The following is a 14,181-nucleotide window of genomic DNA, read 5'->3' as shown; positions in this document are numbered from 1 at the left end:
GAGCTTATTGGCCGTTAGCTCAAATCCTGCTTCTTTCACTTAATAGCAGTTACTATTCGGACAAGTAATTTAATCTGAAAATAAGAGGAGAAAGAGCACCTACCAATAGTATTTCTGTCTTTCTAACAAGGGGGAAAAATATACTCTACAGGAGTGTGGTAAGGTTTACATAAGATAATTCATATAAACCCTTCAAGCAGACATTGTGTACCACACATTTATTATCTTTTTATCCTCTTAGTCCTCTGTGATCTAAGGTGAGCTATGACCTCTCTAAGAAGTTGAAAGTAAGAAAACTGAACCTCAGAAAAGTTACTTGACCAAGTTCACTCAGCTGGTACATGTGTAAACTTGGATTAACTTTAGCACTGTGTATGTACAGAGACTTTTTCTCTTATTATACCACTCTTATTTTTTTCTGCCAGAAGGGAAAATTATGTTAAATAAAATTATGTGTAAAATTTCTAAGGTCAGTCTATAGCTCTGTAGTATATAAAACTTGAGGAAGTACAAGCATATTCAAGGCAGCACCATTACAAAGTAGAAAACCTAGAGACACAAGAATGGATAAATAAATTGTGATATATGTATGTAAGGGTATATATACTATGTAGTGATGGAAATCATGTCAAACAAGATTAGAGTGTTGTATGCCCCTTTATAGAATATGACAGAGGCTGGCTTTTCCCCCAGTCACATTTTCAACAGTGTTCCACAGAAAGCCTTTCTCATTTTTATTATTATTATAAGCAGGCAGATTGGAAGGATTTGTAAACCAAAACACAGCTGGCAAGTCTAAATTTAGGCCTATCAAGATGAGTGTCCTTCTTAACAACATGGTTTCTCAAACTCCTTCCACCTTAAGTTGCTTTTTTACCAGATGTCTCTTGGGTGTGCGTGTTTCTTGTGCATCAGCAATTTTATTTGCATGGCCTTTTCATGCCAGTGTTCTGATTTATTACACTTCTCACATGGATTTTTTTCCCTGTGACTTGTAAAAAGAAGATAGCTGTTTGTGCACAGATGGTGGGTGTGATTTAGTATTATCAGAGTAATTCACGTTACATTTATGAGACATTCCTGAGTAGCATTTCAATGAGGGACATTAAAGAAGGACACCTCTTAAAGAGGTCATATCTCACCTTTTAACCTATTTCTATTGCTATTTATCACCTCAGCACTCAAATATTGACAAACCATCATTTATTTTAAATTTCAGCTATCTAATTTATTTATTTCAGTGGTAGAATGTTGGAACCATCTAATTGCATTAAAGGAGGGTGGAAAAAAGCATTCCCAGAAATTCCTGGAGTTGACTACTAACCTGTTAAAAAGAATGGAGCAAGGTTGAAATATCTTAATCACAATTTCTTCCTTTTAACTTTGCCTCCATCCCCAGATTTTTATTGTGTACCATTTTAAGTGCAGAAATGCTGTGTGAGATTGCCAGGGCTGCTGTAACAAAGTACCACAGACTGGGTGTCTCAAATAACAGAAATGTATTGACTCACAGTTCTGGAGGCCAGAAGTCTGAAATCAAGAAGTCAGCAGAGTTGGTTCCTTCTGAGGGCCGTGAGAGAGGGATCTGTTCCAGACTTCTCAATGTGGCTTATAGATCTGTGTTCTCCCGTGTCTCCACACATCCTCTTCCCTCTGTCCATGTTTCTGTGTCTAGATTTACCCTTTTTATATAAAGATACCAGTCATAATTGGATTAGGGCCTATCCTAATGACCTCATTTTAACTTCATCAGATCTGTAGGGACCCCAAGTCTAAATAAGGTCACACTCTGCGGTACTGGGGATTTGGGCTTCAGCATATGAATTTGGGTGAGGTAACAATTCGACCCATAACAAATGCTTATAATAAGCCCCGAGTAACAACAGAAAAACTTACACTTAATTTGTGATTTTTGCAATAAATTCTGTTATCATGCTAACACCATTCCAATCCATTTATTTCAGTTAAGTTATTTAGGTGGTTTTTCTGACAGTCAGCGGATGTATTGTTTTGGAGTATGGATAAAAGACCATGAATTCTTGCAACACAGCCTTTCTTCTCTATTAAACACTCAAATCTCAGCCTGAAACCATCCCAGGATTTTCTTGTGTGTGTGCATTTTCAGTGTTCTAGCTATAGGAGTAAATGTTAAGAAGTAGAGAGTTGTCACACAGATAATTTTTATTCTGCTGTAATCTGTTGAAGGAAAAAGCAAAAAGATATATTTTCATTGTTTAAATGACCCTAAGATAATGGTCTTATATCCAAATAGACAGACAGGGAGACACACATCCATTATTGGGGAGGTGAGACCTTTGTTTGGAAAGAACAAATTTTAATGATCCATTTCTCCTGAAACACATCAACCGCAAAAGGTTAAATGGAGTTCTTTTTGGTTAATTGCTTCTTTGGATCTTCCCAAACACTTATTTTCTTCAGTTATTCATGTCCAAATGTTAAGTCTTTTAAGTATTGTCAGTATATTTTCTTTCCTTTTTTTGAAGTGAATATAAAACACTTTAGATAGTCAGTTTTATTGAGGTTTTAAGAATGCTTTTGAGTGATTCATAGTAATTTAAATCCTTCCACTGAAATCTGGAATGTTGCTAAATTTCAGCCTGTAATTTTCTGCCTTTGCTAGATATCGAAGCATATTTTTATGACACCACACTATACTCATTGGTATTGTGAGCCTTTGTAAATTCATGCAGATCTTTCCCACTCTACAAAAGGATGCATTTCAAGCAGAAGAAATAGAATGCTAAATTATGTAGTAGGTAAAAGAAGTAGGCTGTGGTGAGTTGGAAGGGTGAGCAAAAAGAATGCCAAAGCACGTTTGCACGTAATGTCAGTAAAATACAAAGTACGTTTGCCCACCAAATTAAAATTTGTCAGCTTACAAAGTTGCTATTTATATGAAATGGTTTTTGAGAGAGATTTTTGTACATGCTGATTACACATTTATTTGGAAGCTCTAAATTCTGTTTTTAATGGCTGCTTAGTATTTCATTGTGTTAGCATCCCATTATTTAACTATGCAACCTTGTTAAGAAAAAAATCAAATATAATCCAAGTTATTCTGCCAAAACAGCCCTAGGCAACTGTTTTATCACTATGGTTCTTACTGTCTCTGAGCACATCATGTACAATGTTGACTCTAACAATTTTAACATTTTTTCTGGTTACAAAATATAACATATGTTTTAGAATATTTGGAAAATACAGAAAATCACATAGAAAAATATTAAACCCAACAGCAATTCCAACATCTGGAATAATTCCTGTTAACTTTTTTTTTTAAATAGCTGCTAAGTTCCCTCTCTCCCTCCCTGCCCATCCCCCCAGTCATACTCATACACACACATTGGAATCTGGTTTTACACAAATTTTATATTTTGCCTTTTTTTTTTTTCTGAATAACATACTGTGAAAGTTCTTCCAAGTTATTGTATGGTCTTCTAAATCATCTTTAAGTCATTATATTGTATTCTATCGTATGGATAGAATTCATTATATCTGCTCATAGAGATATAAAATGATATATTTTACTAAATTTTTTTGCAAGACATCTATTGCTTCTATATTTTTGTATGTCTGATTAATCCAACTGAAATTTGTCTTTTATTTCTTGCTTAATGCTTAAATGATCACAGATCTTTTTGTGAGAATAGGCTGAATCTTTGTAATCTTTATGACTATTGTTAATCTTCTTTCTTCAGTTAGCATGGCCTATGATAATATCTTTTCTATTATTACATTGAAGGATGACCTAAATGTTGCGTTATAGTTCACAGAGCTAAACTTTTTGTGGGAAGAGCCTTTAGAGCAGTGTTCTGAATATTACTGATGATTCAAAAGCATTTTTATTGATTTGGTTTGAGGAGAAAACAACTCCATATTATGATTTCATCTTTTTTTCCCAGTCATAGTTTCACAAAAAAGTATCTCTTCTTAAAACATCAGTACTTTATTAATGCATTTGGATCTGAGATATTTTGGAAATCATCAGGTCCAACTTTGTAATTTAACATAGAAAGGCCGAATTAGTGGTTCAGTGCCTGCTTAGTCAATGGCAGAGATAGGACTAGAAGCCATTTTTGGCCTCCTTTGTAATGATTTTTTTTTTTTTTTACTCAGTACTAGCTAACCTTGTTGCTAAGCTAAAATGGGCTTTCTTGCAGATTTAATATTCAAATACATCAGTTAACTTTATAGTCTTATGCATAACAACAGACAAAACTTTTGATTCCAACATCTGTATAGCTACTTTAGGGGAACAAATGTATCTAAAAGAAAAAGTATAGAGTTGGAGAATAAGTTCTTACTGCCACTGCAGAAATAACTCATCCTATTGAGAGTGTTAGCTTTATCTTTGCATGTGAAAGAACCGTTATTTGAATTTAAAGTTTACTGTAATTATCCTTATGTTTCAATTAATTTTATTTATAAAGAATAACATGTAGCCTTTCCTTTCCCATCTTTTTCTTTCTTTTATTTAGACAAAACTATTGAAGGTGACTGAGCAGATGACCAGTGGTGCCAGTTGAAATTGAAGCTGAGGAGGCATCCTGCATGGTTGGGGTTGAGAATAAGGCTGCCTTGACCTATGTGGTCAGAGCAGAGGAGGCAGCCAGTGTGGTTGGGAGATTGGTTATGTACAGGGGAATTGAGCCAATAAGTAAACATATTTGGGATAATAGGAGCCAGGCTTCTCACTGCCGGCAAAAAGTGTTATAAATATGGAAAAGGGAAAGGCTAGACAAGCCATGACATATCAAATTAGAAATAGAGGTATATAGGCCAGGCATGGTGACTCACACGTGTAATCCCAGCACTTTGGGAGGCCAAGGTGGGTGGATCATGAGGTCAGGAGTTCAAGACCAGCCTGGCCAAGATGGTGAAACCCCATCTCTACTAAAAATACAAAAATTAGCCAGGCGTGGTGACGGGCGCCTGCAATCCCAGCTACTCAGGAGGCTGACACAGGAGAATTGCTTGAACCTGGGAGGCGGAGGTTGCAGTGAGCCAAGATCACACCATTGCACTCCAGCCTGGGCGACAGAGTGAGACACCATCTCAAAAAAAAAAAAAAAAAAGAAAAAAGAAATAGAGGTATATAAGTCTAATTTGTGTACCCTTCGTATTTTATATCTAGCCATAGATCTAGAGCTGTATGAGTCTGTGTGTGTGTACGTGTGTGTGTACGTGTGTGTGTACGTGTGTGGTGTTTGCGTGTGTGTGTGTTAGTCTATTCTTGCATTGCTATAAAGAAATACCTGAGGCTAGGTCATTTATAAAGAAGAGAGGTTCATTTTGGCTTATGATTCTGCATGCTGTACAGGAAGCATGGTGCTGGCAGCTACCTCTGGTGAGGGCTTTAGGCAGCTTACGATTGTAGTGAAAGGTGAAGGAGAGCCAACATGTCCTGTGGCCAGAGAGGGAGCAAGAGAAAGAGGAAGATCCAGGGTCTGTTAATAAACCAGATATTGCCAGAATTCATAGACTGAGAACTTACTCATTACCATGAGGATGGCTCCAAGCCATTCATGAGGGATTCACCCCAGTGATCCAAACACCTCCCACTAGGCCTCACTGCCATCATTGGGGGTCACATTTCAACATGAGATTTGGAGACGACAAACATCCAAACTATATCAGTGTATATATGTATGTGTATGTCTCATACATTTATTTCCTAGCACTAATATCTTGGTTTGTAAATACCAATCTTCTCAAAAACGAATCAGAGCTCTTTGGAGAAATGTCTGATTCCAGAGCTTGGGCAGGGAAAGAACAAAATATTATAAACTTGAAACATCTTGTTCTAAAAAGTAAAGTGCTCAAAGAATAATGAAGACATATCAAAAACATACTGGTGCAGCTTTAAGGGACTCCCACTTGTCAAACTTGGAACTGTTTAAACATCAAAATAAATTATGATGTTAATGAATTATATCCACTGAATAAAATAGGAATCTGTGAGTCTGTAGTCATATAATTAATTTGAGCCTATAGTCATATAATTAATTTAAACAAAATATTATACTCTTTAGTCTCCTTATTGGAAAACCTATTGATGGTATCAACATTGAAAAATAAAAAATAGCACTATACATATATACACTGATATAGTTTGGAGTGAGAGAGAATGAATAAATGAATAATGAACACTCAGGAAAACAAAAACTGGGCTGGCACAGTGGCTCACACCTGCAATTCCAGCACTCTGGCAGGATTTATTAATCTGTTTTCACACTGCTGCTAAAGACATAACTGAGACTGGGCAATTTATATAGGAGAAAGGGTTTAATGGACTTAAAATTCTGCATGGCTGGGGAAGCCTCAATCAGGGTGGAAGACAAGGAGGAGCAAGTCATGTCTTACATGGATGGCAGCAGGGCAAAAGAGCTTGTGCAGGGAAACTCCCATTTTTAAAACCATCAGATCTCGTGAAACTTATTCATTATCATGATAACAGCATGTGAAGACGTGCCTCCATGATTCAATTGCCTTCCACCAGCTTCCTCCCACAACACATGAGAATTGTGGGAGTTACAATTCAAGATGAGATTTGAGTGGGGACACAGCCAAACCATATCACTCCACCCCTGGTGCCTACCAAATCTCATGTCCTCACATTTCAAAAACAAACATGCCCTCCCAACAGTCCCCAAAGTCTCAACTCATTTCAGCATTAACTCAAAGTCCACAGTCCAAAGTCTCATCTGAGACAGGCAAGTCCCTTCTACCTATGAACTTAATATCAAAAGGTTAGTCACTTCCTAGATACAATGGGGGTATAGGCATTGGGTAAATACACCCATTGCAAATGGGAGACATTGGCCAAAACAAAGGGGTTACAGGCCCATGCAAGTCTGACATCCAGTGGGGTAGTCAAATCTTAAAACTCCAAAATGATCTTCTTTGACTCCATGTCTCACATGCAGGTCATGCCGATGTAAGAGGTGGGGTTCCCATGGTCTTGGGCAGCTCTTCCCCTGTGCCTTTGCACGGCATAGTCCCATCTTTCTGCTTTCATGGGCTGGCATTGAGTGTCTGTGGCTTTTCCAGGGGCAGAGTGCAAGCTGTCAGTGGATCTACCATTCTGGGGCCTGGAGGATGATGGCCCTCTTCTCACAACTCCACTAGGTGGTGCTCCAGTTGGGACTCTGTGTGGGGGCTCTCACCCCACATTTCCCTTTTGTACTGTCCTAGCAGAGGTTCTCCAGGAGAGCTCCATCCCTACAGCAAACTTCTGCCTGGACATACAGGCATTTCCATACATCCTCCGAAATCTGGGTGGAGGTTCCTAAACCCTAATTCTTGACTTCCATGCATTGTCTGTCCCAATACCATGTGGAAGCTGCCAAGGCTTGAGGCTTGCACTCTCTGAAGCCATGACCTGAGCTCTATGTTAGCCCCTTTCAGACATAGCTGAAGCAGCTGGAGCAGCTGAGACACAGGGCACCAAGTCTCTAGGCTGCACACACTATGGGGACCCTGGCCCAGCCCACAAAACCACTTTTTCCTTGTAGGCCTCTGGGTCTATGATGGGAGGGGCTGCCATGAAGACCTCTGGCATGCCCTGGAGAGATTTTCCTCACTGTCTTGGGGATTAACATTTGGTTCCTTGTTATTTATGCAAATTTCTGCAGCTGGCTTGAATTTCTCCTCAGAAAGTGGGATTTTCTTTTCAATCGCTTTGTCAGGCTGCAAATGTTCTGGACTTTTGTGCTCTGCTTCCCTTGTAAAACTGAATGCCTTTAACAGCACCCAAGTCACCTCTCGAATGCTTTGTTGCTCAGAAATTTCATCCACCAGATACCCTAAATCATCTCTCTCAAGTTTAAAGTTCCAGAAATCTCTAGGGTAGGGGCAAAATGCCACCAGTCTCTTTGCTAAAACATAACAAGAGTCACCTTTGCTCCAGTTCCCAAGAAGTTCCTCATCTCCATCTGTGATCACCTCGGCCTGGATTTCATTGTCCATGTCATTATCAGCATTTTAGTCAAAGTCATTGAACGAGTCTCTAGGAAGTTCCAAACTCTCCCACGTTTTCCTGTCTTCATCTGAGTCCTCCAAACTGTTCCAACCTCTACCTGTTGTCCAATTCCAAAGTTGCTTCCACATTTTCAGATATCTTTTCAGCAGTGCCCCACTCTCAGTACCGATTTACTGTGTTAGTCCATTTTCATGCTGCTGATAAAGACATACCTGAGACCGGGCAATTTATATAGGAAAAAGGGTTTAATGACTTACAGTTCCATGTGGCTGGGGAAGCATCACAATCATGGTGGAAAGCAAAGAGGAGTAAGTCACATCTTACATGGATGGCAGCAGGCAAAAAGAAGTTGTGAAGGGAAACTTCCATTTTCAAAACCATCAGCTCTCATGAGACTTATTCACTATCAGGAGAACAGCACAGGAAAGACCCGCCACCATGATTCAATTATCTCCCACCAGTTTCCTCCCATGACACATGAGAATTGTGGGAGTTACAATTCAAGATAAGATTTGGGTAGGGACACAACCAAACCTTGTCGCAGGCCAAGGCAGGAGGAGTGTTTGAAGCCAGGAGTTTGAGACCAGCCAGGGCAACATAGCAAGACCTTATCACTGTAAGATATTTTTTAAAGCAGTAGAAGAATGAAAATGTAATCATAATTCACTATATGGCTTGGCTCTGGATAAAAATAATTTTTTTCTTAAACCTGGATCTACCTTAAAATGGCGATAAATTAAGATGATGGGAGAGAGAAAAACATATGTATGTATTTGAGAAAAGGAAACATTGCCTGTAAAATAGCTTCAGATAGGTCTATAGCATAATAGAAAGTAAAAGATGAGAAATGGTTCCAGATTGAAGGAGACCAGAGATATAGCAGTTAAATGTAACAGATGAACCTGGATTTAGTTCTGTACCAGAGAGGAAGAACATTTTCTTTTTAGGATGTTTTTGGGACACAGAAATTCAAAAGGATCTGTGGATTAGACTGTTGTATTATGTCAGTACTAATTTCCTGATTCAAATAGCTGTATCGGTACTATGGTTATATAGAAGAGTTCTTGTTTTCTGAAAATACACACAGACCTATTTAGGAATAATGGGGCAACATGTTTCCGGCTTACTCTCAATAAGTAAAAGTTTTCTCATCCCTCCTTTTCTCTCTTTTGCTTTCTCTCTCCTTAACTTTCTTGTACCAATTATAATTTATCTGCAGATCTAACATAGGCATGCTTCCTGTCAGATTTATGTCATTATTCTATCAGTTTCCTTTTCTTCCTTTTTTGTCCTCCTTTCACTTCCTTTTTTCATTCCCTTTCTTGTTTTTCTCTCTCTCCTTCTCTTTTTCCTTTCCTCCTTTGCTTACTCCCCTTTCTTGTTCTGTTTTCCACCATCCCCTTTTCCTTCTTTCCTCGCTTCCTTTATTCTTTCTCCCTGTCATCTCCTTGACACCCTGTATATTTATTTTCCTGGTCCAGTGTATATGGGCTGTTCTCTAGGTTTGCTGCAAAACTGTTAACCTAGAACATTATCTTCTGGGATATTTCCTTTACTTTGATCTTCTGTTGTAACTCTTGTTTTTAGATTCTGTATCTTCTTTCCTGGCATATTCCCTTATTTTGGAGAAGTCAAGAAGCTTCCAAAGAATAGGTACATGGGACGTTTTTTGAAATCTTCTATGTCTGAAATGGCTTTACTTTACCTGTATATTTGAATGACAATTGTCTGGGTATGTATAATTCTAGGTGGAAAATACTTCTCTCTCAAAATTTTGAAGACATTAGTTTATTATGTAGTTTCCAGCATCACCATTTAAGAACTCTGATGCCATTCTGATTTCCAAGATTCCTCCTTTATTTTACTTATATTCTTTCTTAAATCTTTCAGGAATTTAAAAATCTCTAGTTTATGAAATGTCATGGTGATGGATGCTTGTAGGAGTACTGCCTACCCAACCAGTGTCCTGTTCATTTTGGGGAGACCTCACAGGCCCTATCAACCTGGAAATACTTTATGTCAAGGATATTTTTCTTTTTCATTTTCTGGAATTCCTTTTATTCAGGCACTGCCTGCCTGAATCCTTTCATTTTAAAAAATTTTCTCATTTTCCATCTCTTGTTCTTTTGGTTCACATAGTGGGACAGTTCTTGAGCTCTGATTTTCAAACCTTCTGTTGCGTTTTTATATTGTTATCATATTTTAATTTTCATGAGTCTCTTTTTTGGTTGGTGTTGTTGCTGTTCTCTGTTTTTTTAAAAACAGCATGCTTTCTCATTCATGGATTTAATATTTTCTGTTATCTTTCTGGTGATTTCATGGTTTTTAAAAAGTGTTTATGCTCTGTTCTTTCTGCTTCCTTTAATCTTCTGTTTTGGTTTGTTTGTGACTTTATTTCACATCAGAGCCTTCCCTCATGTTCAGATGTTTGGTAGTTCCTACACCAAATAATAAAAAGCAGAGTAGACATTCTGCATGCGCGGTAGGGGTTTCAATGTAGGGTGGTTATACAGAGACCTGGCTAATTCATTAGGGGGCTACAACTGTCAGTTTTTCCTCCAATATCAGCTAAGAGAGGAAACTTCCAACTATGGTGGGTGCTGTGTTATGAGTATTTGTGTCCACCCAGAATTCATACTTAGAAATTCTAACTGCCAAGGCGATGATAGTAGAAGGTGGAGTCTTTGGGAGGTGATTAGATCATGAGGGTGGAGCTCTCATGATTATGGTTGATGCCCTTATAAAAGACCCCAGAGAGACCCTCACCCCTTTTACCATGTGAGATTGTAGTGAAAGGAAGCTGTTCTGTAAAGTGGGCCCTCACCAGATGCTGAATCTGCTGACATCTTGATCTTGGGCTTCCTAGTTTAGAACTGTGGGAAATAAATTTCTGTTGTTTGTAAGCCTAGTTTATTGTATTTTTCTTTAATAACAGCCTGAATGGATTATGATGGGGTGGGGATTGCACCTTCCTGCCAACGTTCTTGGGAGCCGGTGAACAGGGTTGCATGTCTTTGGGTCTGGTATGCAGGACTTTCACTTGATAGCTGGCTTTTCATAGGACCTCTCCCCCTATCCTACTGCATGCCCTCAAGTTCAGACCTTTCAGAAAGTAAACTTCCAGTGTTCTGCCAAATTGGGGTGGGAAAGTTACCTGATTGCCTAGGGTAGGTGAGGGAATCTGAGGTTCTAGCTCTTTTTTGTTTTATTAGATCTTCTTAATACCAATCATCTGGTTTTTGCTCTGCCACAACCTTTATGTCTACAGGTTCTTGGTGCCTCCAATTCTTGAACCTTCCTGGCATTCTACATCATAAATATCCTTGCTTCCAGTTTACTCTTCTCTTCAGTATTACTTTCCAGTTTTCTCTGCTCTGCTATTTAAGTTACCGCTTGATGATCAGTTCTCCAGTTTCCAAAAAGTAGTTGGCACCTTTCATTTACGTAGTTTTTGCTTCTTATCCTCACCTGAGTCTGTTAGTGCTACTATGACAAAGTATCTGAGACTGGGTAATTTATAAATAATAGAAATTGATTTCTCACAATTCTGGAGGCTGGGAAGTTCAAGATCAAAGTGCTGGCACTTTTGGCGTCTAGTGAGGGATTCTCTCAGTTTCCAAGATGGTATCTTTTTGTTGTGTCCTCACATGGAAGAAGGTGAAAGGGCAAGAAAGGCACTAGCTTGTTCCCTACAGCCCTCTTATAAGGTGGCTAGTACCATTCATGAGGGCTCTACCCTTATGACTTAATCACCTTTAAAGGTTCCACTTCTTAATACTGTTGCATTGGGGATTAAGTTTCAACATGACATTTGAAGGGAACAGAACCATTCAAACCATAGCAATCCTTGAGGCTTTGTACTTTTCATTTGTTTGTTTGTTTCTTTACTGTCATCTTTTGGATGGGATTTTTAAGAGGAAACAGGTAAAAATACATGTTCAATATGCCACATTTAACTAAAAGCCCAGTAATCCTTTTTGTTCTTGATCTATTTCATTAATATTGATAGCATCTAGAAATGGAAGAGTTTAATTTTTCTATTGATATTAATTTTTGAATGTTTTATTTCTTAGGATGCCTCATTGATGGACATGAACTCCTTCAGCCCTATGATGCCAACGTCCCCTTTATCAATGATAAACCAAATCAAGTTTGAGGATGAACCAGATTTAAAGGATCTCTTCATCACAGTTGATGAACCTGAAAGTCACGTTACTACAATAGAAACTTTCATTACCTATAGGATTATTACTAAGGTAAACGTTGGATGAATATTTTCTTGAATTTAGCTGCTTTTTTTGAAGCTTTGGAAGTAAGTACCTCTTGTTCATTATAATTCTCAACATTCCAGGATCTAAGCTGAATTGACTTTTAGTTTTTCAAACCTTTTGGCTAACACATTGCTTCTTATCTGCCCTTCACTTGTTCTGTATCAAGTCAGTGAAATTCAAATTGACTTGAGAAAGTCACTGATTTTATAGCAGCTATACTTCTTAGAATAAGAACATCTAGGTTTTTAGTTTAAAAAAATTATTAAGAAATACCTTTGGAAAAGATGGGCCTCAAGTTGTTAATAAAAAAAGAAAATAGTTAAACAGTTTGCAATATTAGGTATTCAGATTTCTTTGGAACATTATAAAATATAGTATCATTTGTTTTTCAAAGTGGGGCAAGTGGCCACTTTGTCTCATGTATGAGATACTGTTAAGTGTGCAATAATTCAAGGGCAAAGTAGATCTAGAACACAGAGCTCTTTAATCATAGGGCAAAGCACTGCAAAGACAGTTTACCTCAGGCACAATTAAGCAATCACCTAGTATAATCTGTGTTTTAAGTCATTTATTTAATAGCATTTTAAAATAATTCTCTTTATAGTATTTTGTTTATGAAGCCTCACCCTAGACTTTTATACTTCATGTATGTAAAAGTACGTCTCTTTTTTTTGCTGAAAAAGTTCTGAACTATATTCCTATAATCAGTTCTTCCAATGAAACTGCCACACTGCTATTGGTTATGTTTGCTAATTTCTTCACTTGAATTCTTAAAATCCCTTCTTGCCCCTTATTTCAGTCAGAACGAAGTGCAGACTTTCTTGTATGACATATAAAGGGGCTTCTCAGTCTGGTGCCAACTTGCCAGAGAAGACTTATTTCTTACACCTCACATTCAGTACCCTTGCTCTCCACTCATGTAGAGCTGCTTCTGTTTTCTGAATATTTAGGGGATCTCTTGCTCTCATCACTTTGCATATAGTTTTCCTTCTGTTTGCTATGTCCATCCCCTTCTTAGACAGAAGAAGTATGCTTAGTTTTCAATATACAACTCAAAATGTTAGATGCCTGTGAAGGCTTCTCTAGTTGTTACTGTCCCATGGCTGAACTAGTTATTCTTCGTCTGTTTTCTTATGCTATTCTATCGAACTCTTTAGAAATGTGAAACGTTAGAGTCAATATGGCAAAACATCAAAAGCTTATATTTAATCCAACTAAGCTGTCTTTTTAAATCGATAAACATGAGATAATAGAACTCACTTCTGTAGGGTTGCAGTAGAATAAGGAATCAATGGAAACCCCACTTAGTAAAATGCCTAACACATGATAAGCTTTCAGTAGTTGCCATCTACCTGTATGGGAATAGTTGCCATCTACCTGTAATTGCCATCTACCTGTATGGGAATAGATGCTTATTTGTATTTATTCTCAGTGAGTTTGTGAGTTTCTCAAGGAAGGTAACTATATTTTAAGTTATCCGTAATTCCAAACACAAATCTTAGGACATGATAAGTAAACTATTTATTTTGTTGATGAATGAGTGAAGGAATTATCTTAGCTATCTCAAGATGTGGTAGAGCAAGACAACATGGAGTTGAATCTTGATTTCTCACCTTCCTTGCTATGTGACTTGAACAATTTAACCTCTCTATATTAGTTTTCTTGTGTGTAAATAGGACAACAGTACTAACCTCATAAGGTCTTTATGAAAATTGAATGTTCATATAGGCATACTGCTAGAATAGAGCCAGATTTCTCCTATTACTACTGTTATAATTATCTATTGTCATTATCCATCCTAGCAGATAATTTGTGAAACTGAATTATTTTTCCATCATTCGCATCTCTCAGAAAGACACTCTTTCTAAAGTCACCTTATGAGTTTAATTTAATTCATACTGTTCCTCT

General features: G+C 37.7%; 1 protein-coding gene across 6 annotated transcripts in view; it reads left to right on the top strand.

Moving 5' to 3' along the window:
• Positions 1-14,181, top strand: part of SNX7 (sorting nexin 7) — a 108,494-nt gene that overhangs the window by 14,420 nt on the left and 79,893 nt on the right. For all 6 annotated transcript variants that reach the window (XR_013400582.1, XM_028831304.2, XM_077952636.1 and 3 more), the window contains exon 2: positions 12,076-12,258. Coding sequence is in view for 5 of the 6 variants with exons in the window: in XM_028831304.2 (XP_028687137.2) it covers positions 12,076-12,258 (183 nt within the window). In the remaining variant the exon portion in view is untranslated. The remainder of the gene's footprint in view (positions 1-12,075; positions 12,259-14,181) is intronic.

The sequence above is a fragment of the Macaca mulatta genome, chromosome 1, assembly GCF_049350105.2.
Source record: "Macaca mulatta isolate MMU2019108-1 chromosome 1, T2T-MMU8v2.0, whole genome shotgun sequence".
NCBI classification, from domain to species: domain Eukaryota; kingdom Metazoa; phylum Chordata; class Mammalia; order Primates; family Cercopithecidae; genus Macaca; species Macaca mulatta.
The sequence above is the reverse complement of the archived record's forward strand: the minus strand, read 5'-3'. Positions and strand labels throughout refer to the sequence as shown.